The sequence below is a fragment of the Orcinus orca genome, chromosome 9, assembly GCF_937001465.1.
Source record: "Orcinus orca chromosome 9, mOrcOrc1.1, whole genome shotgun sequence".
Taxonomy (NCBI): Eukaryota; Metazoa; Chordata; class Mammalia; order Artiodactyla; family Delphinidae; genus Orcinus; species Orcinus orca.
The window spans coordinates 91,202,327-91,229,650 of NC_064567.1; the positions used below are offsets into that span (position 1 = coordinate 91,202,327).

Genomic DNA, 27,324 nt, shown 5'->3' on the forward strand with positions numbered 1-27,324 from the left:
ATTAAAAAAAAAAAGAGGCAGGTATTGTTGTCTACTGTGATCTCACCCCACCTGCCTCTTCCCCTCAGAGGTACCCCACCCCTGGTTTCAGTTATCATGTGATCCACTCTTCATCCATAATGCTGTTTGTCCCAACTGTGTTTATGAGGGAGCGAAAGAGAGAAAAACACGTCCCCCAGTTTTCAATGCAAAATGAGCTCCTACCCCAAGAACATTTTTAGATTAGAAAGAAAACCAAATAGAGAATGAAAGTCCTGTTATAACAATAGCAAAAATAATTATAGGGCTCCCCTGGTGGTGCAGTGGTTGGGAGTCCGCCTGCCGATGCAGGGGACGCAGGTTTGCGCCCCGGTCCGGGAGGATCTCGCGTGCCGCGAAGCGGCTGGGCCCGTGAGCCGTGGCCGCTGAGCCTGCGCGTCCGGAGCCTGTGCTCCGCAACGGGAGAGGCCGCAACAGTGAGAGGCCCGCGTACCGCAAAAAAAAATTATAATACTGAGCACTAACATTAGTTCATTTACTGTGGAAGGCAACTATGCTTACCACTATACCAGCAACGCACATTTACTGTGAGATCATGACACAGCATGGCCTTGGGGTTGGTCTAACCCAGACTCAGGTTACACAGTAAAGGTCAAAGCTGAAATAAGCCCTCAGAAACTGTACCACAGTGGAGAGAATTGGGGTCAGTTTTCACACAATTCGAGTTACATATGTTTGGTATTTGATATAAGCTTCAATTCTGACCATCTGTTGCCTAGAAATTGAAAGGGCACAATGGATAAAGTATTATATAAAAATAGAGATGTTTAGCAAAAAATTTAAACAGGAGTTATTTTAATTAATGTTGATCATAGACATAAAACTTAAAAATTCAGAAATGTATGAAAAGCCTGGGGGCAGAACAGATAATACATTTTTTTTAGTATATCCACACTCCTTGTAGGAGGAAATCTGCTTATATATCCTGCTGTTAGTCTTGAATTATCTATTTTGCAGCACAATTATTCCTCACATATACTTTTAAATTTGACAAGGATAATGCTCTTCTGAGATCCCTCTTTCTTTAACAATTACAATCACAAAACTGTCAACAGATTCCCTCAGCCCCTATTCAAAATCTGCATGAGTTTTGTTTTTCATCAACTTGTATACTGGTACAAGTTATATTTTTAAGATTTTGCAAACACTTAAATTACATTTAGGATGCACACTGCTCTAACAACTTGACACTTATGAACATTAACTCACACGAAGGCACTTTGTTGCCTTTAAAGAATTGCTTTACTGTATTCCCCAAACTGCATTTAACCTGTGCTGCAAATCCTTAAAAAAAAAATCAAGAGGTAGATCATTTCAAGAGGCATCATTTTCCCATTTGGAGATGAAGAGAATGGGCTGAACCAGGTTATCTACCGTCCTGTGACTCCAATGCTATTCCAGGCTGCTGCAGAGACCCCCGTCCCACATCTTAGGGACCCCTGAGATGTGCAAAGGAATTCTTGACATTCTGCTTGTTCTCCAGAAAAATTGAGGCCACACAAACATGTCCATTGGTCCCTTAGGAGCCAAACAGATCCCCTTAAGGAAGCTCAAATGGGAATTTAGAGATCAAGGATTAAAAAAATTAGTCAATTATGCTTTGACTTTGATTGAAATAAATCTGGGTTTGCACCCCAATTTTGCCACTTGCTTGCTGTCTCTCACTGGACAGTTAATTCAGCTTCTTGGAGCCCCCATTTCTTCACGCATAAAATGAGAATAATAATACCTAGTAAGACTACCATGAGTAATAAAGACAAGAAATGCACTGAATATAATATATTAGAGACACTCAAAATGGAAATGGAAGCCATATTGTTACTACTCTTAGTAATGATGTCTGTGTAAAATTACTGTCATCAAATATCCATCATACCAGTCTGCCTGCCTTCAAAATGTGTAACTGGCTTCTTCAGGCTCAATCTCTATTTGGTTTTTCTCTCTTAAACTTGACAGTTATCCCTTAAGGCACTCATAATCAAAGAGTAATTTAATAGAGCTACAAAAAGAGCAAAAAAGGGTTGCCTGTTCATGCAGTATTCCTTTATAAAAGGGCACGGAGGTACTCACAATGCTGTCATTCCATGTCTAAACATAGTGACATGTAATTCCCTTAACATAACAAAAGAAAACGAATCTTTTCTCATTCCTCACACCTGCATCACCACTGGAGTAGATCTGATGCGGTCCCAACATTCTTGAGCTTTTTGGGAGCTTGATCCCAACTACTGTTTTACCATCCAAAGTCTAGAAGAGATGACCTGGGATGTGTACCTAAGAAAGGAGACTAGATGTGAAACCACACTGAGGAGAAATATCCAATGGGAAATAACTAACAATTATAATAACCTTCTATGCTGTATTTCATGAAGTGTCTTCTGCTAAGGACATCTTAAGTTTACAATTAAGGTACCGGACTTCCTCCAATATAGTGTACAATTGAGCATAATCCTTATGCCTAGCCCTGCCCTGGCCTCATGACAGATGGAGTTCACTTCCTTAAGCCTTGACCTTGGGGTGACCATGCGTCATGCTTTGGCCAAGGGATGTCAGTGAACATAATGCAAGCAAAGGCTTGAAATGTGCTTGCATGGTTGACTTGTTTTCTTTGGATTCCTGCCATTCACCATGAAGAGTACAAGCTTTGTGCAGCCACTGGCCAAAGAGGATGGGAGACACATGGAGCACACCTGGGCCCATCGTAACTAATTTCTCGACACTAGCATTAAAAAGAAATTCTTAAAAGTGGCCAGGCAAAAAAAGACATGTCACTTACAAGGAATGACATAAGAATAACAGCAGATTTACCACCAGAAATAATGCAAGCAAAAAGACAGAGAATCAATATCTTTGAAGTACCGAGAGGAAGAAACTGCCAACCTAGAATTCTGTGCCTCTTGAAACTATTTTTAAAACACAAAAATGAGATGGAGAGTTTTTTCAGACATACAAAAACAGAGAGAATTTATCACCATCAGATCTGCCCTAGAACTAATGTGAAAGAACAGTTTTCAGGCAGAAGAAATGCTATCACATGGAAAGATGGATCCACAAAAAGGAGTGAAAAGCATCAGAAATGGTAACTACATAGGTAAGAACATATGACTTTAGTCATTATTAAACCTCCTTAAAAGCTAATTGATTGCTTAAAAAAATAATAAGGTAATGTGAAGTTACTTCACATTAAAAAGTAAACTCCATGACAAAATAGCACAAAAACCAGAAGGGAAGAAATGTAAGTATACTATTGTGAGGTTTTTACACTATACCTGAAATGGTATACTACTGTTTGGAGGTAGACTGTGATAAGTTATTTAAGCCCTAAAGCAACCACTAAAGTAACAAAATAATAAGTTAAAGCTAATAAACAAAAGAAATAAAGGAGAATAATAAAAATGATGGATTAATCCCAAAGAAAAATGAGGTGGAAGGGTTAAAACAGATGGGATAATAGAAAAAAAAATCAAGGTGCTAGATTTAGACTTCACCATATGATAATCACCTTGAATGAAAATGGTCTATATAATATAATGAAAGGCAGAGATTGTCAGGTTGAATTTAAAAAGAGCAAGACTCAACTAGATACTGCCTACAAGAAACTAACTTTAAATATAGAGACACAAACAGTTAAAAGTAAAAGGATGGAAAAAGATCTAGGATGACAACTTAACAAAAAGAAAGCTAGAATAGTTATATTAACATCAAACAAAGTATATTTCATATCAAAAAGTATTATCAGGGATAAAGAAGGTAATTTCCCGATATAAAAAGGAGTCAATTCCCAAACATTTGTACATTCAATTATAGAGTTTCAAAACACAGGAAGCGAGAACCAAGAAAGCAGCAAAATGAAAGAGAAAAATGCATAATTTTGTAGAAGAAATTTCAATAGTTAATTTTTAATAGTAGAACAAGTAGAGAGAAAATAAACAAGGTTACAGAAGACATAGGTAACACTATGACCCAATATGACCTAATTCACAATTAGCATTCCACACAATAACAGACTACATTTTCTTTCTGTGTACACATGAAACATGGAACATGGTAGACAATATTCCAGAGGCATAAAACAGGTCTCAATATACTTAAAAATATTCAAGTCATATAAAGTATGTTCTCTGAGTTCATTGGAATTAAGTTAGAAATCAGTAACATAATTATCTCTGGAAAATCCTCCAATATTTGGACAAAATTAACACTTTATTAATAACCTGATGAGTTGAAGAAATCATAGTGGAAATTAGAAAATACTTTGAACTGAACAAAAATAAAAACTGCACAACAAAATTTGTGAGATGCTACTAAAGCAGTACTTGGGGGGAAATTTATAGCACTAAACCCCTATTTAAGAAAAGAAGAAAGGTCTCAAATTAGTAAATCTCAGCCTCTACTCGGGTGAAAAAAATACACACAGCAAATAAAACCCTAAATAAAAATGGGGAAAATTATACAGATCAAAGTGGAAATTAATGAAATAGAAGACAAGAAAGAGAGAGAAAATATGAATATCAACAAAGTCAAAAAGATAGTTTTAATCTTTGAGAAGACTAATAAAATTCTCTAGCCAGACTGATCAAGGGTAAAAAGAAGATAGAGAAAGTGCACAAATTATCGATATCAGAAATGACGGGGCTTCCCTGGTGGCATAGTGGTTAAGAATCCGCCTGCCAATGCACAGGACATGGGCTGGAGCCCTGGTCCAGGAAGATCCCACATGCCGTGGAGCAACTAAGCCTGTGCGCCACAACTACTGAGCCTACACTCTAGAGCCTGCGAGCCACAATCACTGAAGCCTGTGCGCCTACAGCACAGGCTCCACAACAAGCGAAGCCACCGCAATGAGAAGTCCGCGCACCGCAACGAAGAGTAGCCCCCACTCACCACAACTAGAGAAAGCCCGCACGCAGCAACGAAGACCCAAGGCAGCCAAAAATAAATAAATAAATTTTTAAAAAAGAAAAAGAAAGGAGAGTGGGGGCAGAGCCACAGACATTAGGAAGAATATTAAGGAAATATTATGAACCACTTTATTCCAATACATTTGACAACTTAGAAGAAACAGACAAATTTCTTAAGAAACACAAACTCCCAAGGCTTACTCAAAAAGAAATGACTTGAATTGCTCTATATCGATTAAAGGAATTACATTTGTAGTTTAAGACATTTGTCCATTAATAATAATAATAATAGTAATAACAACCCTTCAGGCCCAGATGGCTTCTCTGGTGAATTCAACCACATATTTACGGAAGAAAAAATACCAGTCCCATATAATCTTTCCTGGAAAATTGAAGATGAGGGAATACTTCCCAAGTCATTCTATGAGGCAAGCATTACCCTGGTACTAAAATCAGACAAAGATGTTGTTTTAAAAAAACACTCTGCGGACTAATAAACCTCATGAATATAGACAGAAAAACTCTAGAAAAAGTTCTGGCAAATTGAATAAAAATATGTATACAAGTATAACGCATCATGACCAAATGGAATTTACCTGAGGAATGCATGATTGATTTACCATGTGAAAACCAATGAATATAATTCGTCATATTAACAAATTAAAAAAGAAAACTCATATGATCATCTTAATAGTGTAGAGAAAGTATTTGAAAAAATCCACCTCCAGTCCTGTCCAAAACTCTGAACAAGGTAGGTAAAAAAGTCAACTTCCTCAACCTGATAAAGGGTATCTACAAAAACCTACAGCTATCATCATGCTTAATAACAAAAGACTGGACACTTTTCCCCTAAGATCAAGGCAAGGACAACTTCTTCACCACTTCTTTTCGACATTATACTAGCAGTACTAGACAGTGAAATAAGGCAGGAAAAAGAAATAAAGGGCATCCAATTTAGAAAGGAAGAAATAATACTATCTTTATTCACAGAAGATACAATCACCTATACAGAAAATCCAGTGAAATCTGCAAAAAAGCTAAGGAACTAATATTGAGTTTAACAAGGCTGCAGGATACAGCATCAATATACAAAAGGCAGTTATATTTACATATAACAGTATAAAAACCCAGAAACTGAAATTTTTAAAATATGATTTACAGTCACACTAAAAATACGAAATACTTAGGGGTAAACCACCCAACAAAAGATGTGAAATGCTTGTATACTGAATACTACAAAACAAAGCAAAGATAAGTTAAAGATCTTAATAAAGGGAGAGATATACTGTGTTTATGGGTCAGACAACTCAATATTATTAAGATGTTAATGCTCCCCAAATTGATCTACAGAATCAATGCAATTCCAGTCATCTGTATTGGGTTGAATACTGTGCCCACCCAGTCCCCTATAAAATTCACGTCCATCAGAAACCTTTGAATGTGACCTTATTTGGTAATAGGTTCTTTGCAGATGTAATAAAAATAACACGAGATCGTACTGGATTAGGATGGGCCTTAATGCAATAGCTGGTGTCCTTATAAGAAAAGGGAATTCTGGATATAAAGACACAAAGACAATGCCAGTGAAGATACAGAGCACACAGACACACAGGGAAAATGCAGTGTGATGACAGAGGCAGAGAGTGGAATGATGGGTCTACACCCCAATGAACACCAAGGATTGCCAGCAACCAACAGAAATTAGAGGTGCAAGAAAGAATCCTCCCCCAGAGCCTTTCAGAGGGAACACGGCCCTGCTGACACCTTGATCTTGGACCTCTAGCCGCAGAACTGTGAGAGAATAAACGCCTGTTACTTTAAGCCACGCTATTTGTGGTGCTTTATTACGACAGCCCTAGAAATCTAATACAATGTCCCAAAAGTTTGTAGAAACTTACAAATTGATTCTAAAATTCATATGGAAACTCAAAGAACCTAGACTAGCGGAAACAACTCTGAAAAAGAATAACAAAGTTGAAGGACTAACCCTATCTAGTTTCAAGACAGTATAAAGGGACAGTCATCAAGATAGTGTGGTACTGGCATAAACCTAAGCAAAAAGATCAATGGACAACCAGTCCAGAAATAGAACCATACACATATGGACAACTAATTTTCCACAAAGGTACAAAGGCAATTAAGGAGAATAGTGCTAGCCTTTTCAACTATTGTATATCCATATGTAAAGAAATAAATTTCAACCCATACTGACTGACTCTGGGCTTGAAAAGCACTATTTTTTCCTCTTTCCGATTTTCATCTTATTAATTCTTTCTGTCTTCAAAGAATGCTAACATGTTTACTTTGAAGAAAATATCAACTGAAAGTAGAAGCAGCTGGTCCAGAAATATGCTACATTGAAAAGAAAAGCCAGGGCGGTATTTAAAAGCAGGTTACAGACACCCAGGAAGCCAGTGACACACATGTAAATAATCGCAGTCTGGCCCCATCAGGATTGAGGAGATGAAAAAGGGCTGTCTCGTGAACGTATTTTGCAAGTTGAAAAATCTATTTCAGTTTGATTGGCTAGGAAGAAGAGGTTGATTTCACAAACTTAAAATGTAAGATGCAGCTTTAGGCTGGAGAACGGAGATCTAAGAGTAGCAAAGTCAATAGTGCTGACGTGATCCCGACGGTCACACGATTTAAAGGCTGTGCTGATGTCTTGCCTTCCCGCACATCAGGGTGACAGGAGGGCTTCGAGAAACAAGCTGGGCTGTTCAGAAGATAATCCCTTTGGATTCGTAAACAAGAAAGCTATATCAAAGAGAGAAAATATGTGACGTCATTGTCGGGAAAAGATTTAGACCAAATAGTTGGGGTATCTGCTATGAAAAAAAAATCCAAAAACAAGCCATCTTTTCTTCCTCACTGCTATTTGACAGGAAGATAGGCAAGAAGGGACCCTGCCCCTAGCCCTGCCTCTCAAGGGGTCCCCACGCTTTTGAGCACCTTTCTTGGAATTTTTTAGATCACCCTCTGGTTGTGGGAACCAGCTACCACTAGCAGTGCTATCCAAGCAGGACACCCCTGGACCAGGAGCTGCATGGGCCCAGCCCCCATCTTTCCACTTTGGAGTATTCTCCCACCCTAACTCCACGGGGAGGGTCCATCTCATACCCCAGGAGTCTGGGGCTCATAAATCACCAGGTTGCCCTGGAACTTGGTGGCCAGGCCTGCTGCGAAGAGGCTGGCTGACAAGCAGACCTGTCCCACTGGCCGGCATTTCACTTACGGGGTCCCGTGAGACTGGCCACCAGGATGCTGCTGGCACGTTCACATCAAGTGACTCAGACTGCTTATATGGAGAGCCCCTGCGCCAAAAAAAGTATTTGCCCAGGACCACAATCCCTAAGGAAAGGCCGGGTGGGAGGGGACGGTGAATATCTGAATTAAAGTTAAGTAACCAAGTCAGCATAGAAAACACTCCAGGACATTTTCTGAAGAAAAAAGGATACAACCTTGTATGTACACATATATCTATGTGTATTTATACACATGATTTCTTTTTTTGGTCTTGATCTCTGGTAAAAATCTTATTTATTTCCCATATATTTGGTTTCCAGGGATGTAATACTTTTTAAAAATGTTTACCAAAAATCCATTTCCTAAGAATAGAGTATTTTGAGGGGACTGGGAGATTATTTGAGAAGCTCTTATTTAAAGAGCGTACACAGAGATTTTGTTGCAGAAGTCCTCAGAGCCCCATACATGCTGAAAGGGACTATGAAAAATGCAAAAGGAGATGCAGCCCCCACCCTTCTATGATCAAAGATGCGCTTTTCACAGCATCTCACGGGACTAGATGGAAAATGCTGTTTTGAAAGAATAATGCGGTGCGTGCACGCACACACGCGCACACACACACACACACACACACACACACACACACAGGATTTCTTCCTATTTAAGTTCCTGGGAGTTAAAAACATGGAGGGATGGATTTGTCCTTTATCGGGTCCATATTTGTAAACACAGAACCAGAGACGCAAAGTCAGCCCTGTGGTCTTGATAAGCAGGCATCTCCCTATGAGCAGATAAGGATATTTCCAGAGAAGATTCTGGGAAATATCTATTTCCCAAATACACAGGCTACATTTAAGGTTTGGGCCATTAGAGGGCTCTGTAGACCTGATGGATTTCTGTTTCCAATCCCAGGACGTTCTCAAGGGAGAATTATCGCTGTGACGAAGCCTGGTGTATGAAACATACAAATCCATCAGAGATGAGGAATATTTCATTCATCACATCTTGAGCTTCCAGGTGGGATTAATACAAATGCTTTTCTTCCCCGTTATGCAAATGATAAAAATAGCAAACTGGGGGCATAAATCTATTTGTTAAATGTAAAATAACCCATTAAACATTTTGAAAACAGTAAAATAAAATTTATATATAAATATATATCTATGAATCACTTTGCTGTACGCCAGAAGCTAACACAACATTGTAAATCAACTATACGTCAATAAAGAAAAAATAAGTGAAATTAAATAAAGCTAGATTATACCACTCAATAAGGGAGAAAGCAGACTGAACTATAAATCCTTGATTCACCCCTGCTCTTATTGCGACATGAGACTCACAGCCATTGAATCGATGGAAATGCTTCGAGTTATATACTGGGGTCCACCTGCTAGAACCATGTTGCCAACTTATATCCAGAAGAAAATGACAGAAAATCCTTTCTGCCTCCTTCCCAGAGTAAAAGAAAACAATCTATATGAAGTTGAACCCCCCCAAATGCGCCCCCGTAATGTCTCTGGGGGTTACTTCTTTCAGAGTCACCTGGCACACTGATGGACGTGACCCAGCCGGTAAGTTATAAGTGGTAGACAGACAGAGCTTGATAATTTCAGAGCAGATACAGGCCAGGAAACCATGGCATTGAGTGTGCTGAGTCCAGACAAATGATATTTACACACACATCCAAATTGGAAGAGAAATTGTATTTCTTTAGGTTTCAGACACTGTAATAGATATAAAGCAAAAATAAAAACGTGTTGCAAAGTTCTAAAAAAAAGAAATGATAAAAGGCGCAAACGTGTATTAATATATATTGCAAAATGGGAGATATTTTTCCTTCCCTTTCCAACAGCCTTGGAGTCATGCATACAGACTATCGATGCTGGGGCAAGGGGGCTCCATCAGCTATCTGTGTCACTGCAGTAGCCACACTGCTACAGCCACAGCTGGAGACGTTTCTGCTTTGAAAGGTGCTTCCTCTCCCTCTCCTCTCCCTAACTCTTGGCTTTGCCCATCACTCTCAGTCAACAACACCAGCACACGTTGACACTCTTAGGGGGACTTAGACACCTCTTCTGGCATCTGTAATTTTTAGAAGTGCTTTGATTCTTTTTTTTCCCCCGCTGTAAAGGACCCTTATACGAGCCAGCAAACTGCAAATAAAAAAAACATTTTTGAAGAAAGAACTCTTTTAAACCCCATCTTTATTTCAGAACCAGTCTACGTGTCACGTTTTCTCTACTTCAGTGGCCTCAGCTGCTACACGTCCTCAGCTAAATACACACGGCTTCTAGGTGGCCACATTCTCTATTGATGATGGAATTGAGAGGATGCTCTCACGGGGTCCAGGTGAAAGCAACTTGAGTAAGGGTATTATCACCCTAAAACACTGTTGCTTTTAAAGTGATGTAGCTAAAAACAGAATGAGCTGTTAGAAATACAAAGGGACAGCACAACTTGGAAGTGAAAACTGCTCCAGTTTGGTGCCAGGGCCGTGGCGGATGCTGGGTAAGATCATTTGGCTCTAAGACCGCTATCCCTGGTGGCATCTGTGTATCCACAGATATAACTGGTCCACGCACTGATAAAAGTGCAATTCCCCCTCCTCGAAGGAGCTACTAAATCACATTTCAAGTTCTAATTAGCTTACCAAATGCAGCACCTCATACAAACAACAGGAGAAGGAAAACAACAGCTAAAAGCAACGTGCTGATCCATAAATGCCCTCGAAAGAGATGAGAAATTATGATGTGCCACTGCACTGCTTCTGAGTTTTCATTTTCTGAGCTCCCTGTTTTTAGCACATTATTTCCATTATTAGCGACAGGATGCAATTGTAATTGGGATACAATATGTAGTGTTGTTATGGATGTACTCAGTAATTACAATGCTGTGTTTGCACCCCTTGCAAAATGTTAAAATTATTTCTGACCCTGAGAACACCAGGAGGAAATGATATTGGCGTGACTTCTCTGGGGACATTCACTCTCAACAAAGAGATGGCTTTGAGGGCATTAGGAGCAACTAAGTCCTTGAGGCCATGGGACAACCAAACTGGGACAGGTGTAGGTATAACATTGAGAGTAGCTGTAGGTGGAACACACACACAATCAGGTATCTTGAAAAGCAGGGGGAACGCTGGTGCCAAGTCATGGAAATGAATACATTTACTCCTGCTAAAGGTCAAAAGACTTAATATTCACCTCTTTGAATTTCATTTTCCTATTCTCTGCTAGGGAGCAATATGGAAGAAATGATAAAAGGCACAAACGTGTATTAATATATATTGATATCACCAAGGTGCTGGTGATGTAACAGAAAAAGTGGAAGTAACCTGTGACCACCATCGGCGGTTGGTTACATCCATCTGATAGAATACCCCGGTCAAACTTTTTTTTGGAAAAGACAATATTATGACATGAAAAAATGCTCAGTAAGATGACGCAGAAAATTCAGGAATACCTAACAATACAATCCGAATTCTGTGCTGCAAAACTGATAAAACAAAAAAACTAAAAGAAAAAATAACTAAAAGAAAGTAAACCAAAATGCATCCGCGGTTATGTTAGGGTTATGATTTAAGGGATTATTAACATTCTTCACTTTACACTTAGTATTTTTCCCAACTTTCTATAGGAAGGATGTACAACTCTTAACAGTGGGAAAAATGAGTCTTTTCAAATACCGCACATCTCCCATTTGGGAACCCTTTAGACACACCAAGTATTGATAAAGCAAACCCGAATGACAACTGAAATTACATTGTTGGCTTGGACATCTGCCACCTTCTTTAGAGATGAGCTCTGAGAGTCCCTCTGCTGTGGTGCTTTACTGAACATCCCAGCTCTGTATCAGGCACTCACCTGAGAAGGCGTCGTCACACTGATTTCCGGAACAAAGTTGTCCTCGAAGAAACTGATGATGTTCTCCTGCTGCAGCTCCTTTGTTGGGGTGACTTTAGGGAGAGGTGGGACAGGAGGCCCTTTCCTTGTCTAGGAAGCGTCACACAAACCAACAGGGGTTAATTCAGGCAAAGATGGCACGGGAGACATGCAGAAATGTCACGTAAACAGAGCCAGGGGAACAGACTGATTGCTGATTGAAATGTAGGTCTGCTTAGAGAAATAAGCCCACCTGATTCGGGCAAAGAACGCCTTCTTGGGTGGCCCTCAGAGCTCTGACAACCAGTGGCCCAATGAGAAAAAGTCAGGCTATGAGGCTCCATCCATCTCAACCCAAGGGCTATACACAGGGCTGCGGTGCCACGTGTACCTGTGCCCCTCAGGTTAAACGAAGGCAGTACCTTCTCTGAAGTCAACTGAAAATGATTTCTCACTTCAACAGTGCCTTAGCATTCTAGAACTAACATCCAGCAAGCTTTTCACTGGAGTTAGTGAGACCACCATAAGCAGCATACGTCTCACTCGGCACTCCAGTATTTTGGAAAATAAGCGTTTTAGAGATCTATCCATGATTCGTATCTTCGTACAACGTTCCTTAGTTTCAACCATACACAAGAAAGCTTGAACTGGATTGGAGACTTCAAGTTTCCCCATAGGAATTTCATTTTTGCCAAAAGCAGGGAAGATAAGGGTGGCCACTTTTCCCTGTATTTATCTTTGCTTGGCCCTTTCTGCTTCTTTCAAACACTTGTTCCATCATTTTTGTTGAGCGCACGCGCAATATACCGCGGGTGATGCAAAAAACGTGAAATGACATACACGTCGTGGCCTTTCTTGCTCCAGATGTTACCTAAAGCACTAACAGGAGGGAGGCTTCCTGGAAAAGGTAGGATTTAACAGAACCTTAAAGGACAGCACTCTGAGAAAAGGAGAGCATGCGAGCCTGAGGAAGCTGAGATTGTGGAAAGACGTGTCGACACACTCAAGCAGAGGGTATGTGAGGAAACATAAAAATCCAAGTAAGAGAAGGAAGCTGATTCCTTGGTGACGGTCACAATACCCAAGGCTCCCACCTCAAAACCTGCCTGACTGGAAACTCTTGTCAATGTCCCCGCCCCATAGAATTACCCCAGGTGTGGTCAACTGAGCACCAGTTTTTCCAGTCCCCCTAATATTATACACGTGATCTCTTCCTACCTGCGAGGGTGACCGAGGCCGGGCTGGTGCAGGAGACGCAGGTGCCAGCGTGTGATTTGGACTAGCTGTCGGGCTCGGGATGGGTGAAGGCTCCTCGGGCGGCGATGGCGTCTTTGCAATACGGAGAGGACCCGAGTCGCTGGATGAACACAGCGAGTAAGCAGGGCTCCTTCTAAGGAACAGTACTTATTTCTCAGGGGCCCTCCTTCCCACAGAAAAACTGAGGCACTCCAGGTACTGCTGGTTATCTACTCCCTCTTCCTGTTAATTCTGCTTATTAGCGACGGTGATGCGGTAACTGGTACTATGTATTGTCCACTGTGCGCCAGATCCCGTTCATATATTATCTCTAATCATCACAAGACGCACGCACGACTGTCCCCACTTTACAGGTAAGTAAAGTAGGGCACGGAGAGGATAAAGATCCCTGAAGTCACTGGGCAATTTAGTGGATCTGAATTCTGGCCTTGGTAATGCGAACCCCTGTTCTTTCCACTGGGCCAGACAGACTCTGCAAGGATCTTCCAAACATAAGCTGAATTAATTGAACTAATTTTACTTTTGATTTTTAAGAGAATCTTGCTATGGCATAATCTATAGCAAAACCTACCCCCCAAATGATTCATGGGGTATTAAAAAAAGGATAGCACTCATTAAGATTTTGTAGGAGTGCTTTCTGATGACATTTAGAAATTAATTCATTATTTCTCCTTCTACACCTTATGGCACAGTGACTCAGCTCAGACAGCCTGAAACTGCAAACATATTATGTGATAGATGAGAGTCTGTACTGTTTCCTGAGAGCCCACTACATCCCTGGCATCAGGCCAGATGCCTGTCGTCAGCCCAAATGCAACGGCTAAGACACGACTCGGGATACATGCTACTCTCTAAGAATTTCTAAACGCTACAGATTGAGGGAACAAGGTCTGCACCCCCAAATAAATGAGCACGTACACAGCAGCAGGGTCTATGTATTCAAGGGGCTGAGGGAATGGGTCCCGTGGACGAGACGTGGACACATGCATGATTGGGGCCGTGCCAGCAATCATGGCCTCTGCTGGGAAGCACAGCCCCAAAATCTATGCCAAATGGAGACCCCGCTGAGCTCACTCACCACCTTGTTCTGCGGAGGAACATGGAAAAAAATGAAGAACGTTTGTCAAGTGGTCGTGGCCCCGCTTTTTCTTCATTGTATCTGATTCAGCAACATTGCAACTTCCAGATGCCTTTGTCCCTTTCCTCTCTGTGTAAGGGAACAACCTTTTCCCATGCACTGCATCTCTAAATCACCCAAATGTCACTGTGATACTCTTATTACAATTCTTTCTTGGTTTCTAACCTCATATTGAAATAATTGTATTGGAAACAGCAGCTCTATCCCTTTCCTGTATTCTTTTAGGCAACATTCTTTCTCTTAGACAAAGAAAATATACTTAATGCTCACTTAGAATAGCAGCCAGAGTAGGGACTACAAGTACAGCTAAACCAAGGGGCATCAACTAAGAAAATTACCTATTTCCGGGGAGTTCCAAACACTGATATATGGAGGTGGATATATGGAAGTGGTGGTGCCTGTGTTAAGAGTATGTGTGTTTTTATAAATGCGTGTGTATCATATATACATCAACTGATGTTAAGATCATAAGTACAGAATGTCAGGACTGCATATTACCTTAGAAGCTGTTTAGTTCAATAGCACATTTTTATTTCTGTTGATTAAAAAAGAGCTCTTAAACCAGAGAGGTTATTGAACTTACTCAAGGAAGGCACAGCAAATTAACTGCAGAGTCAGAAACTTGAAAGCCGAGTCTTCTGACTTCCAACCCAAGCCTCACTAGCCTACACTACTTGAGTACATAATGTCTGAGAAGGATGGATAAAAGGGATTCCCAAATCACAGGAGAAAACTGCTGTGAATCCAAACCCTGGCAACGTAGACCATTTACTTACGGATCACTGAGCCTTTGGTATAACTGACTGGTGTACTCAAAATAAAACCAAACCAACATTCAACAAAACAACGCAGTGCTTGCAAGGTCAAGTTTGGAGGTAAGATGAGGTCTCACCTACTTCCTTTCTCCTTTCCCAAAATGGATTCATTAAAGGTATAAGCACCAATAATAAGTATCAGGACTAACTGTTGTGAGTTTGGGGAATTCCCTTCTTCTCCAAATAAAGTAACAAGTGCACAACTAGAAATTATATGTAAGGGACGTCCCTGGTGGCACAGTGGTTAAGAATCCGCCTGTCAATGCAGGGGACACGAGTTCAAGCCCTGCTCCGGGAAGATCCCACATGCTGCGGAGCAACTAAGCCCGTGCGCCACAACTACTGACCCTGAGCTCTAGAACCCGGGAGCCACAACTACTGAGCCCACGTGCCACAACTACCGAAGCCCGCACGCCTAGAGCCCGTGCTCCACAACAAGAGAAGCCACCGCAACGAGAAGCCCGCACACCGCAACGAAGAGTAGCCCCCCGCTCGCCGCAACTAGAGAAAAGCCGGTGCACAGCAACGAAGACCCAACGCAGCCAAAAATAAATAAATAAAAATAAATAAATTTATTTTTAAAAAAGAAATTATATGTAAAAAGCTGACACCACTGCTGGAAAGCAGAGAGAGGTAGATATCAACTCTATTGTGACAATGACAAAAGTCTATGGAGATTCATCTGAAGGCTAAAAGTCAACTTAAAAGCACAGAACTAAGGCTGGCGTCAGCCTCCAGATGGAAGGGCTCCTTGGTTTTAGATCGTTGGAGGATTAGTAAAAGACCATAGGCTGATACAGACTGCAGAATTTGCAACAACCCTTGCTTTCAAGGTGTACAGACATGAACTTGGCTCTGATGAACATGGCCTACCTGGGAGCTCCTTGAATGGTGAAGGCCTTGTCAGCGTGCTGGTCACCCAATTTCGTCATCACTTCATATAGTTTGTGGCAAAGCTAAGGGGACAGAGGCCACTGCTGTAAGTCATTCTGCTGCAAATTCAGGCTACTGACCCCAGAAAGGAATTGTTTATTGAAAAACTAAGAATCTTATGATAGTATGGATGGTCCCAGGATAAGTTAACCTCTGAACAGGGTTCAACTTAAAATTCATGTCAAAACTGTCAGGCCACAAACACAAATAAACAAATATATATGCAAACCAGAGCAGGAAAACTTATTGTTTACATTGATTCCATTAGAGATAAAGTCATACAACCTCCCTGCTGAACTAAGAAAATATTAGTCGATGACAGAGCTGCTGACTATCTGAATATCTGGAAACCAATTTCTCCTGAGCCTAAAGGCTTGGAAATCCAACTTTAAAAACTGACTGAAGGAAAAAAAAAAAGACTGTAAGACTGTAACAAGCAGGCAGGGATTCATGAAAGCACAAACTAAAATCTTTACCAGCTATACAGAACCGTGTGGTCACTACAAAAAAAATGTAGAAATATTATTGAGGGCCATGACACACTATTAAAAGAAACACGAAAGAGAGTGAATTCTTTGCATAATGCTGTGCCATTTCATTTGCTTCCAGAACAAACATTCATTTACTTTATATTCCATAAGGAAAAACAATCTTCATTACTCACCACCGCAATTTCCTTATGAAACTTGGCCTCTAGGCTAGAGACATTTTTGAAAGTATTGACATAAAATCCAACTCGTCTACCATGTAGAGATACAAAGAGGAAAGAAGAGATGGGAAAGACCGGTCAGCAAAACATTTTCAATGGCAATGACATATATTAAAGACAGATTTTCTTTACGAAATTTTGAATAACGTTGGATTAAATAAAAATGCCTAACCCAGAGTAGGCCCAACCTTTCCTGATTTGTTAATGAAAAAAAATAGCTTCTTTTGGTATACAGCACAACCTTTCCTAGAGTGTTGGTAATAACCCCAACAAATGGTTCTCACACTTCAATGTGCACCAGGGTCACTTGGAGGTTTGTTTCTGATTCAGCAGGTCTGAGGTGGGGACTAAGAATTTGAATTTCTAACAAGCTCTAGGTAATACTGATGCTGCTGGCTCAGAGATAACACTTTTGGAACCACTGCCCTAAGCATTTGTAGTTTAGATTTGTATCTTGTAAAAGTTTTCAGATAGAGAAGTTTATTCATTTTTACAAAATATAAATGGTCTAGTTTTGGTATCATATATTTGGATTCTGAAATTTGTTTGATAGAGAGAAATAAAAAAACCTACAAATTAATTACAATTTTTCAGCTGAAGTGAGAGTGTACTTTCATTGAACAAATTAAAAACACAAGCTATTCATTCGCAATACCTCAAACACATTTGTGAAGTAAAGTCATGGTGGGGGGCTTCTGTGAAATGAGGAAGGTCCCCTCGTCTTCATGTTTAGGTCCCTAATAGTAAGCACACCAGTCAGCCCAGTGGATTCAGCCCAGTATCCCCAGTATAAGCTCCCTCTGCTCTAAATGAGGGCTCTTTGGACTCTATATTTAATTCAGTCCTTCTGACTCCATCTGAGTAAATCACTACTTTGATTTAATTCATGTTCTTTTTTCAGTGACATTCTCAAAAATCATCCCAGAATCCTGATTGGTTAATTAGATTCCAAATGCCAATCAAGAGCAAGAAAGGACCAGAAATACTAAATAGGTCTAATATATGGAGTAAACATATATTCAGGGAGTTTATAATAAGAATACTTATTGGGGAATAAGAATGTGCCCATACACAGTAGGCACCCCTCTTATTTAAACAAAGAGTTGAAAGGGTAGAGAAAAGGGGGCTTCTAGTGGCTTAGCTGTGCCTTGTGGTGAGTCAAATTCCAAACAGTAGAGGTGGATGAATGTTGCATCATCATTAAAGCCAATAAAAGGAAGAGTCATCTAAGCACTTTCTTATATTCCCTCACTTAACCCTCATAACAACCCCCTAGGCAGTGATTCTCATTTTATATGCAAAAAAACTGAGGCACAAGAGTTTTACTGTCCCAGGCCATGCAGTTAACATTAGAGAACCAGTCTTTGGTTGCAAAAGGAGGAAAACGCAATAGAAAAGCATGGCATGTTTGCCAAGAAATTCTGCTGAAGCGTGAATGTTATTTCCATGCTTTCTCATGAATTACATGGTTTGGAATTTTAATAAAATAAAAGCTAGAAGTTCAATTTAGAGGTTCGGAAATGAAACAGTAGTTGAGTGCTAAAATCCATTCCACCAATAAGACTTACTTCTCCTATGGCTTAACCTGTACCTTAGATTCCTACTATGTTTCACTTAATCTTTTTTTTTCTTTATAAGATTAGTTTATTTGGGTTTTCTTCATCCTTTTTTCCAGCTTCATTAAGGTCTAATCGACAAATAAAATTGTACGATATTTAAAGCGACATGATGGTGACTTGATATATACACTGTGAAAGGATTCCCCCAACTAGTTAATGAACACACCCAGCACCTCACATATTTATCTTTTTCTTGTAGAACATTTAAGTTCTATTAGCAAATTTCAATTATATAACACAGTGTTATCAACTACAGTCACCATATTTTACATTAGGTCCTCAGTCCTTATTCATTAGAGCTGAAAGTTTGTACCTTTTACCAACCTCTCCCTACTTCCCCCACCACCAGCACCTGGCAAGCACTTTTCTACACTGTTGCTATGAGTTTGCCTTTTTTAAAAAAAGATACCACATATAAGCGATATCATGCAGTATAACCTCACACCTATCAGAATGGGTATCATCAGAATGACAAGAGAAAACAAATGTTGGCAAGGATGTGGAGAAAACGGAGCCCTTGTGCACTGTTGGTGGGAATGTAAATTGGTGCAGCTGCTATGGGAAACAGTATGGAGATTCCTCAAAAAATTAAAAATAGAACTATCATACGATCCAGCAATTCCACTTCTGGATATATATATACATGAGGGAATGGAGACAGAATCTCAAAGAGGTATCACACTTCCATGTTCATTGCAGTGTTATTCACAACAGCCAAGATATAGAAACAATCCGAGTGTCCATCAACTGATGAGTGGTTAAAGAAGATGTGATATATAGATACAATGAAACATTATTCAGCCATGAGAAGGAAGGAAATCCTGCCATTTGTGACAAGACGTATAGACCTTGAGGGTATTATGCTAAATGAAATAAGCCAGACAGAGAGAGACACATGAATGTTTCGCTCAATCTTAATATTCTTTATCTACAGTGATCATGTGGTCCTGAATTCACCTTTTTCTTTTCATTGATTTAAAGTACAGTTGACCCTTGAACAACACAGGTTTGAACTGTGCAGATCCACTTACACATGGATGTTTTTCAATAAAGATAGTACCTGTATTTTCATTTGACAGATCTTTAAATGAACTAACTGTAGGGAAAAGCTTGTGTTCAATAAGAGATCATAATATGTGGAGTCAAAAGAACTAGGGTTTGAGTTCTGATTCTAGCTGAACTGTTTCAGTTTCCTGCCCTTGGACGAGTCATTTATCAATTCTTTTGTTTTTGAGGCAGAGCTAGCAGTACTCGGATTTTAGACCGTATGGGGGTCAGCAACCCTGCGTTGTTCAAGAGTCAACTGTAATAAACATAATCATGTATATGTGTGTATACACACACGCACATTAATAAAGAAAATCCTGGCACAGTGTGTTTGGGAAATAGTTAGTACGCAGAGGGTCAGATCAGAAGCCTGGGAGGTGACAGCCTGGGGAGACAGAGGACCTTCCAGACCAGGAAGCACGCATTTATTTGCAGGCAACAGTTACTTACAACCCATGGCCCTGTTGGACCTGGGGGAAGGAGAGGACTTGGACCTGTATTTGAGGAAGCTAACTAAGGCAGAGGCTGGATGGGAGAGGAGAGACTGCACGTGTCCTGACAACATCGTGCAGAGGGACCCAGCTCTTGCATGGTTTGCAAAGGAGTCTTCCTGGGGCACTTGAACTGGCAGCCTAGGACCCCAATCATGCAGACAGTAGTTCCTCATTCAATTACTAGACAAAGAGACTCTCTAACTCTGGCTGCACACCTGGTGGTGGGCTAAGGTGGCTCTAGACACTAACAGTCCAGTTGGAGGAGCACGTGAGGGCTGACTGATGAACATATGCTCCATTCATACTGGTGAGAGAAAGAAGCGGATTTCAGAACAGCATGCGAGTGTTAAAGGTACCACAAAAGGCCATACGTGGTTAAATAGCAGAAATTAGCAGATACGCCAGAAACAGCTGAAGGAACCAAGAGGCGAGGAGAGTGATGAGCCCTGTGCCAGCTGCAAACATCTGCTTGAGACGACAAAGAGGCTGCCCTGAAGAAGGGTCAGATTTAAATAGAGATGGGGGAGTGGGATGAAGTTGAAGTTGATGGTGGGTATCGTTTTCTTTGCATCGATTTTTCACTATAATAAACAAAACCCTAATGAAGACCTATGACTTGAACTCTGGGTCCAGCTTTACTAGTTCCTTTGAATAAGCTTCTTGACTGTAAATGCTGGGTGAAAGGCACAGAAAACAGAAGCTTCGATGGGCACTGCTGACCTGCTCCCCCTTCTGTTCCCTCAACTTTGAATGTGACTTCACACAAAACCTTTGTAAATATGATGAGAAAGAGTTAGCATCTCACCAACTATTTAATTATGTATGTTCCTTTAATGAAAGGTGAGTTAACATTTTTCTGTTCATTTATTTATCGCCCATTTGAATTTCTCCTTTTGTGAGTCATCTATTCCTAGTTTGCTTATTTCTTGGTGTTGTTTTATTGTTATTTATTTATAAGGGATTTTCTATTAAACATATTGAACTTTGAATACATTGGGCAAAAACAAGAATCCCCTTTCTTCTATCTTTAAATTCTGTTTCCTGATACACAGCATATCTTTTTTATAGCAATGATTATTTAGAGAAATAACTGGCACTAGAAAGAAATACCTTATTTAGAATGACTAAACAAACATCCACAATTTTCTAATACGTTTATTGTTTCCTTTTAGAACTGAGAAATTAAATCAACTAGATGTATTCAATTGAGAAAAAAGTTCAATATTTTTAATGCAACTTATCATATAGTGATTCTCTCCAATTTATGCAATCAGAGATTCTTTCAAAGTAGGCACTGCCTTGGTCTAGTTCGTGAGTATAGGCCCAGCACCTAATATAGCAGAACAGGACAGAACAGGCATGCAGTAAATAGTCCATGAATAGGGCTTCCCTGGTGGCGCGGTGGTTGAGAGTCTGCCTGCCGATGCAGGGGACACGGGTTCGTGCCCCGGTCTGGGAAGATCCCACATGCCGCGGAGCGGCTGGGCCCGTGAGCCATGGTCACTGAGCCTGTGCGTCCGGAGCCTGTGCTCCGCAACGGGAGAGGCCACAGCAGTGAGAGGCCCGGGAACACACACATACACACACACACACACACACACACAAAAGTCCATGAATAAATGAATGAATGAATAAGCAAATGAACAAACCAATGAATGAACAAATTTGGCACTCATTCCACTGGAAGGGCACATTCTGCCTTGGCTTCTAAAAAACTAGCGTCACCAGCAGTAAGATATACACCCACAAAGAGTACCAGGCTCTGAATTCTGATATCATCTGCTTGGGAGGTTTCATTTCACAAGTTCTTCATAAACAAGAGACTCTGAGACATTACCATTTCCCCAAAGGACTTGTCTGAGGCCTTCTCAGGTCCCTCCTGGTCAGCTGTCAAGGCCAACTTAATTTCTTTATTAAGATGTTTCTTTGTTCTCAGAAATGGTGGAAAGGATTAAAAGCTCAGCTTACCGCAGTCCCAGCTTGCCAGCCAGGACGCTCGCACCTCAGCACTGCCCTGAGGGAAGCCTGTCGCCCCGGGAGCTGGTCACTGTTTCCCCCAGAGCCCCCTACAATGGAAGAATAATACTCTGCCTGTAAGTCTGTTTCTGTGTCATAGATAGGTTCATTTGTGCCATATTTTAGATTCCACATATAAGTGACATCATATGGGATTTGTCTTTCTCTTTCTGACTTAACCTCACTTATGATCATGTCTAGCTGCATCCATGTTGCCGCAAACGGCATTATTTTGTTCTTTTTTATGGTTGAGTAGTATTCCATTGTATGTACGTACCATATCTTCTTTATTCATTCATCTGTCAATGGACATTTAGGTTGCTTCCATGTTTTGCCTATTGTGAATAGTGCTGTTATGAATAGAGGGGTGCATATATCTTTTTCAATTAGAGTTTTCATCTTTTTCGGATATATGCCCAGGAGTAGGATTGCTGGATCATATGGTAATTCTATTTTTAGTTTTCTGAGGAACCTCCATACTGTTTTCCATAGTGGCCGCACCAATTTACAGTCTCACCAACAGTGTACAAGGGTTCCCTTTTCTCCATATCCTCGCCAAGATTTAGGATTTGACTTAAAGCAGTGTTGCAATGACAAGCACAATTCTGTTTATTCAGGGTGGTAGCATGGGGGTGCTGATGGGAATTGAGAGATATAAGGCCCCACTTCACCCAACAGCTTCTTGTTCAACCACTGAGTGGGGAAAACTGCACTTAATGGCATGAGAAATGCAGAATACCTATAAATGAGAAGAATGGTTAACATCTAAAATAGGAATGAAGTTCGGGTTAACAGGTAAGGGCTGAAAGCAGAGGCTTCGTATCAAAGACTGAAGACTAGATGAGCTATGGGAATAAAGGAAGTTCTTCCAAAAGCTAAAAGAGTATCCTTGTAAATTTCAAGGTTAAGGACAGTTCTCCTAATGCTTCTTAGCTGAGATTTGGGTCTCCACCCGAGAAATATACCAAGGTCTAAAACTGTGCCATCCAATGGAGCAGCTGCTAGCTACATCAGGTTATTTAAATTTAAAAGAGTTAAAGAGAAATCATTTTAATTTAAAATTCAGTTCCCCGGTCACATTAGCCATATTCCAAGTGCTCAACAGCTAACCACGTGTGGCAAGTAGCTACCATATTGGAAATTACAGATTACTGAACACTTCTATTGCACAGTGCGGAAGCATCACACGGAATAAGACAAGATAAGGAATATTCTCTGTTCGTGAACTTCTATAACCTGTACAGAAACATCTTTACCTTGACCATAATGATGGTAACTCTTCTTGTAAGTCAACGTTAAACTCTTCAAACACTTTCTGTGCTTTCTGAAATTCCTCTTCTGCCTAGAAGTGACACATAACATGTTTACACTAAAAAATATCACATAGACACAGCCATTTCTAGACACAACATCGCTTAATATAAAATAGGAATAGCTTTATGGCATCCCGGAAGCATTTTGGGAAGCAGAGAATCTGGTAAAAATCCACAAGATTTTTTCAATAAAAGTGAAATACTGGGGACTTCCCTGGTGGCGCAGTGGTAAAGAATCCACCTGCCAATGCAGAGGACATGGGTTTGATTCCTGGCCCGGGAAGATCCCACATGCTGCGGAGCAACTAAGCCCGTGCGCCACAACTACTGAGCCTGCGCTGTAGAGCCCGCGAGCCACAACTACTGACCCTGTGCTCTAGAGCCCACGAGCCACAACTACTGAGCCCACATGCCACAGCTACTGAAGCCTGAGTGCCCAAGTCCGTGCTCTGCAACAAGAGAAGCCACCACAATGAGAAGCTCACGCACTGCAACAAAGAGTAGCCCCTGCTCGCCGCAACTAGAGAAAGCCCGCGTGCGGCAACGAAGACCCAACGCAGCCAAAAATAAATAAATTAATTAATTTAAAAAAAAGTGAAATACTGAATCTTATTTCAAAAGGAAAACGTGATTGATTACAATGGTTGCTCTTGCATCTCTTACAGAGTCATTCACTCTACAAAAATGCATTAACAGCCTGTCACATACACCGCTCTGCTCGGGATGCTGGACACGGATGCTTCTCCAAGAAATTCCCTGTCTAGTGGGAAGTCTAAGTAATTACACTACAAGAAAGGGCTTATAAGCTGTTACGGAGCGTGCTATTAAGGAAGATGGTGCAAGGAATCGAGAAGGTTCCATAGGGCAGGTGATGTTTTAACTTGATATCAAATCTTGAAGAATGAGCAAATGTTTGCTAACAAAGGGGATGGAGAATGGACTGCAATACATAAAAGGTGGAGTTGCTGGACTGGGGATGCGAGCTCACTAACCATGTGGACTTATCAGACTGCTCCACCTTTGTGCACCTCAAATCTGTAAAATGCACATAGCAATGCCCACCTCACAGGTGTTGTGAGTATTGAAGAAAGAGGATGTAAATGAAGTGTTGAACATGGTGCCTGGCACCTCAGGGGCCTCACGTGAAGGGCAGCTCTTATCACAGCTGCTCAGCAGCTGGTATTGTAGGTCACAGAGGCTCCAGCTCAGGACATGTGTAGAGGGAGGAAAGGAGGGGAAAGAAGACTTGAAAGTTGACAAGGACGGAGAGGTGAGTCAGAACCAAGTTGCGAAGGTCGCATGGGCCATGGTAAGGAATCTAGAATTTTTTTTCTACAGGCAGTGGGAGCCGTTAAAAGACTTAAGCAGTGGAGAAACTCTATCTAGATATGTGCTGCAGAAAGGCCATCCAGGCAGCTGTGTGTGTGCAGATGGGGAAAGGCAAGACTGGATGCCAAGTGAGAAGTCAGCAGGTGTCTCCCATGAGCTGTCAGCCGATGACTGACATACATGGTAAAAGCTCTGGAAATGGGTTTTTCTAAAAGAAAAAGCACGTCATGCAATTGTAGTACACATCTGTACGCTCAAGCACAATCTATGTCTGAGAATTTCACACTCGATTTCCTAGTTGAATCTGCATTCTGGCAACAAGTATGGAGCACGACCACAGAAAGAATGTAAGGACGCGTTACTTTCTTTGATCAGGCAGTACTGTTGGGGGCGAACGTTTATGATGATGAAAATGTGAGTCAGTGTCACCCATGTGAACTCTACTGTGACCTGAAAACCCTGAATGTTACTTGAAAATTATGAACAGCAGCCCACAAGCACCGTACTTCAGTTTCAATTCTGTCCTGATTCCCATCTCCATGAGAAAGGGAAGATTTCATTTTCAAAAGCAAAGTTGCGATAGGTCACAGAACATGGAGAGTGGTGACAACAGTGGGATCGGCCCCTACCTTAGAGATGCGACTCTCGTCCTTCCTCTTGGAGCTCTGCAAAGCCTCCAGGTGGTGGCGGGCACTGTCGTAGTCCACCAGTTTCCTGCTGCGCTTTGCGATGCGGTTCTGCCAACAGGGAAACATATGCGCTAAGAAAGAGACGCGGTCCCAGACTCTCTTCTTGACTGCCGAAATGCCTTCCTTGTCCGCAGTAGCTGGGGACCTTGACCGGAGATCGAGGTGAACCAGAATTTCACTAGACAAATGACCCCTGGAAAACAGACTACAGCCTCCGCTCCTTTGTGTGAAAACCATTAGGTAAAGGCCTCCCTTCCGAAAATAATTAGGACAATCGTAAGGAGGTGAAGGCAGAATTTGCAAAGACCAGAGAAATTCCAGAACTGGTTGAGGGAAGCACCTAAACCTATACTCTCTGTTAGTCTCTATTCTAGATCTTTAAATGTTCCATTCTGAAGATAGTACAAGACTATATTAGGATTTGGTTTTATAATTCTCACAGCACTCACACTAACAGCAGTTCTATAAATCAGATTTACTTCCTAAGAAACCCTTCTGCCTAGAAGTGTTTGTCAATCCTTTTGTTCATTCAAATCATCTGAGGAGATTTTAAAATATATTGATTTCTAGAGACTTCTGTTTCCAGTTAGGATATAGAGAGCTGCAAACAATGTTACGGTCACACTAGCAAGAAAAAAATCTGGATAATTTATAAAAGCATAAATTGTCTTGATCGTATCACACACATGAAGTCATATGGCAATAAAGGAATCTCAATTCCAAAGAGGGATGAGTCTCTTCAAGGAGAGACGAGACATACCAACTCTTTCACCTTTGGCAGGTAAAAGCTGTGGCCACCATACAGGTGGACAAGAAGTAGTCAGCTAAAATTTTAACACATTGTTTAAGGTCTATTGTGGGCTAACGTGTCAGTTTGGGATAGCTGGGTGTCCAAGACACAAAGGGAAGTTGCACTTATGGGCAAGCTCTTTCCTTGGGCCTCCACTGTATGCTATGAGAAAGACTGGGGACAAGACACTTCCTTGCAGTGCTAGTGAGAATGAGATGATCTCTGATGGCTATGGGGGTAGAAAGACAAAGCTCTGCCCATTCCCTTGGACATTTTTCTCTTTACAAAGCAAAAGCCTTAAGCCACTTGAGGAAGAAACAACAGATCCTCTGGTCCATAGACACCAGGCAGAGATCCACTGATTCTGGGGGAAAGGTAGAAGCAAAATCAATCTGGCCCCAGTGATGGATAGGAATCCCTTGGGCCCCTAGATATATTCAAAAATAATTGTAACACACAGAAGAGTGGGAGAAAAAAATCTCAACCCATAGGGGAGGAACATAAAACCCTCTTGGGCCCAAGATCTGATTCCTATAACAAGAAGAGGTCTGATCCCACTTTGGCAGGGTCAGAAAACTCCTGTTCAAGCTCAACCACAGATACGAGGCCGACTTTGCCTAAGACAGGCCAGGAAAGTATAACATAAAACAGCCTTGCCTCAACTCCAAGCCCAGCACTGAATAACACGAAACAGCTGCCTACCACTGGAGAAAGGCCAAGTGTATGGAGAGAGACTCCCTCTGAAACACTGGCACACAAGGACACCTGAAATCTGAGGGAGGCAGGAACACGGAGAAAAACTCTCTGGCATCCAAGGGCCCAACCAATGTGGGTCAAAGTAGAGGCAAAAACTAGACTTCAACCCAAGAGCCTGAAAATTTTATAGATGTTAGACTATACGTGCAAGGTATTAGCAGCCCAATTCTAGAGGAATTTGAAAGCGACAGTGCACCGAAAGTAACAATAGCAACAACAAAACACAAGTCCAGCTCAAGGTGCAAGCAGAGTAATTTGAACTGTCCCACTACTGGCTTGACAAAAAGGCACGCCCATTTCCAGGCATAAACATTACTCCAGTCTTCACTGTTCTATACACGATGTGTGGCAT

At 41.1% G+C, this 27,324-nt stretch overlaps 1 protein-coding gene across 2 annotated transcripts in view; it reads right to left on the reverse strand.

Moving 5' to 3' along the window:
• AMPH (amphiphysin) overlaps positions 1–27,324 on the reverse strand; it is a 191,699-nt gene that overhangs the window by 44,255 nt on the left and 120,120 nt on the right. For both annotated transcript variants that reach the window (XM_049714914.1, XM_049714915.1), the window contains 6 exons: positions 25,367–25,474; positions 23,352–23,437; positions 16,875–16,950; positions 16,151–16,233; positions 13,286–13,424; positions 12,050–12,178 (listed from right to left, as the gene is read on the reverse strand). In XM_049714914.1, coding sequence (XP_049570871.1) covers positions 12,050–12,178; positions 13,286–13,424; positions 16,151–16,233; positions 16,875–16,950; positions 23,352–23,437; positions 25,367–25,474 — 621 coding nt within the window. The remainder of the gene's footprint in view (positions 1–12,049; positions 12,179–13,285; positions 13,425–16,150; positions 16,234–16,874; positions 16,951–23,351; positions 23,438–25,366; positions 25,475–27,324) is intronic.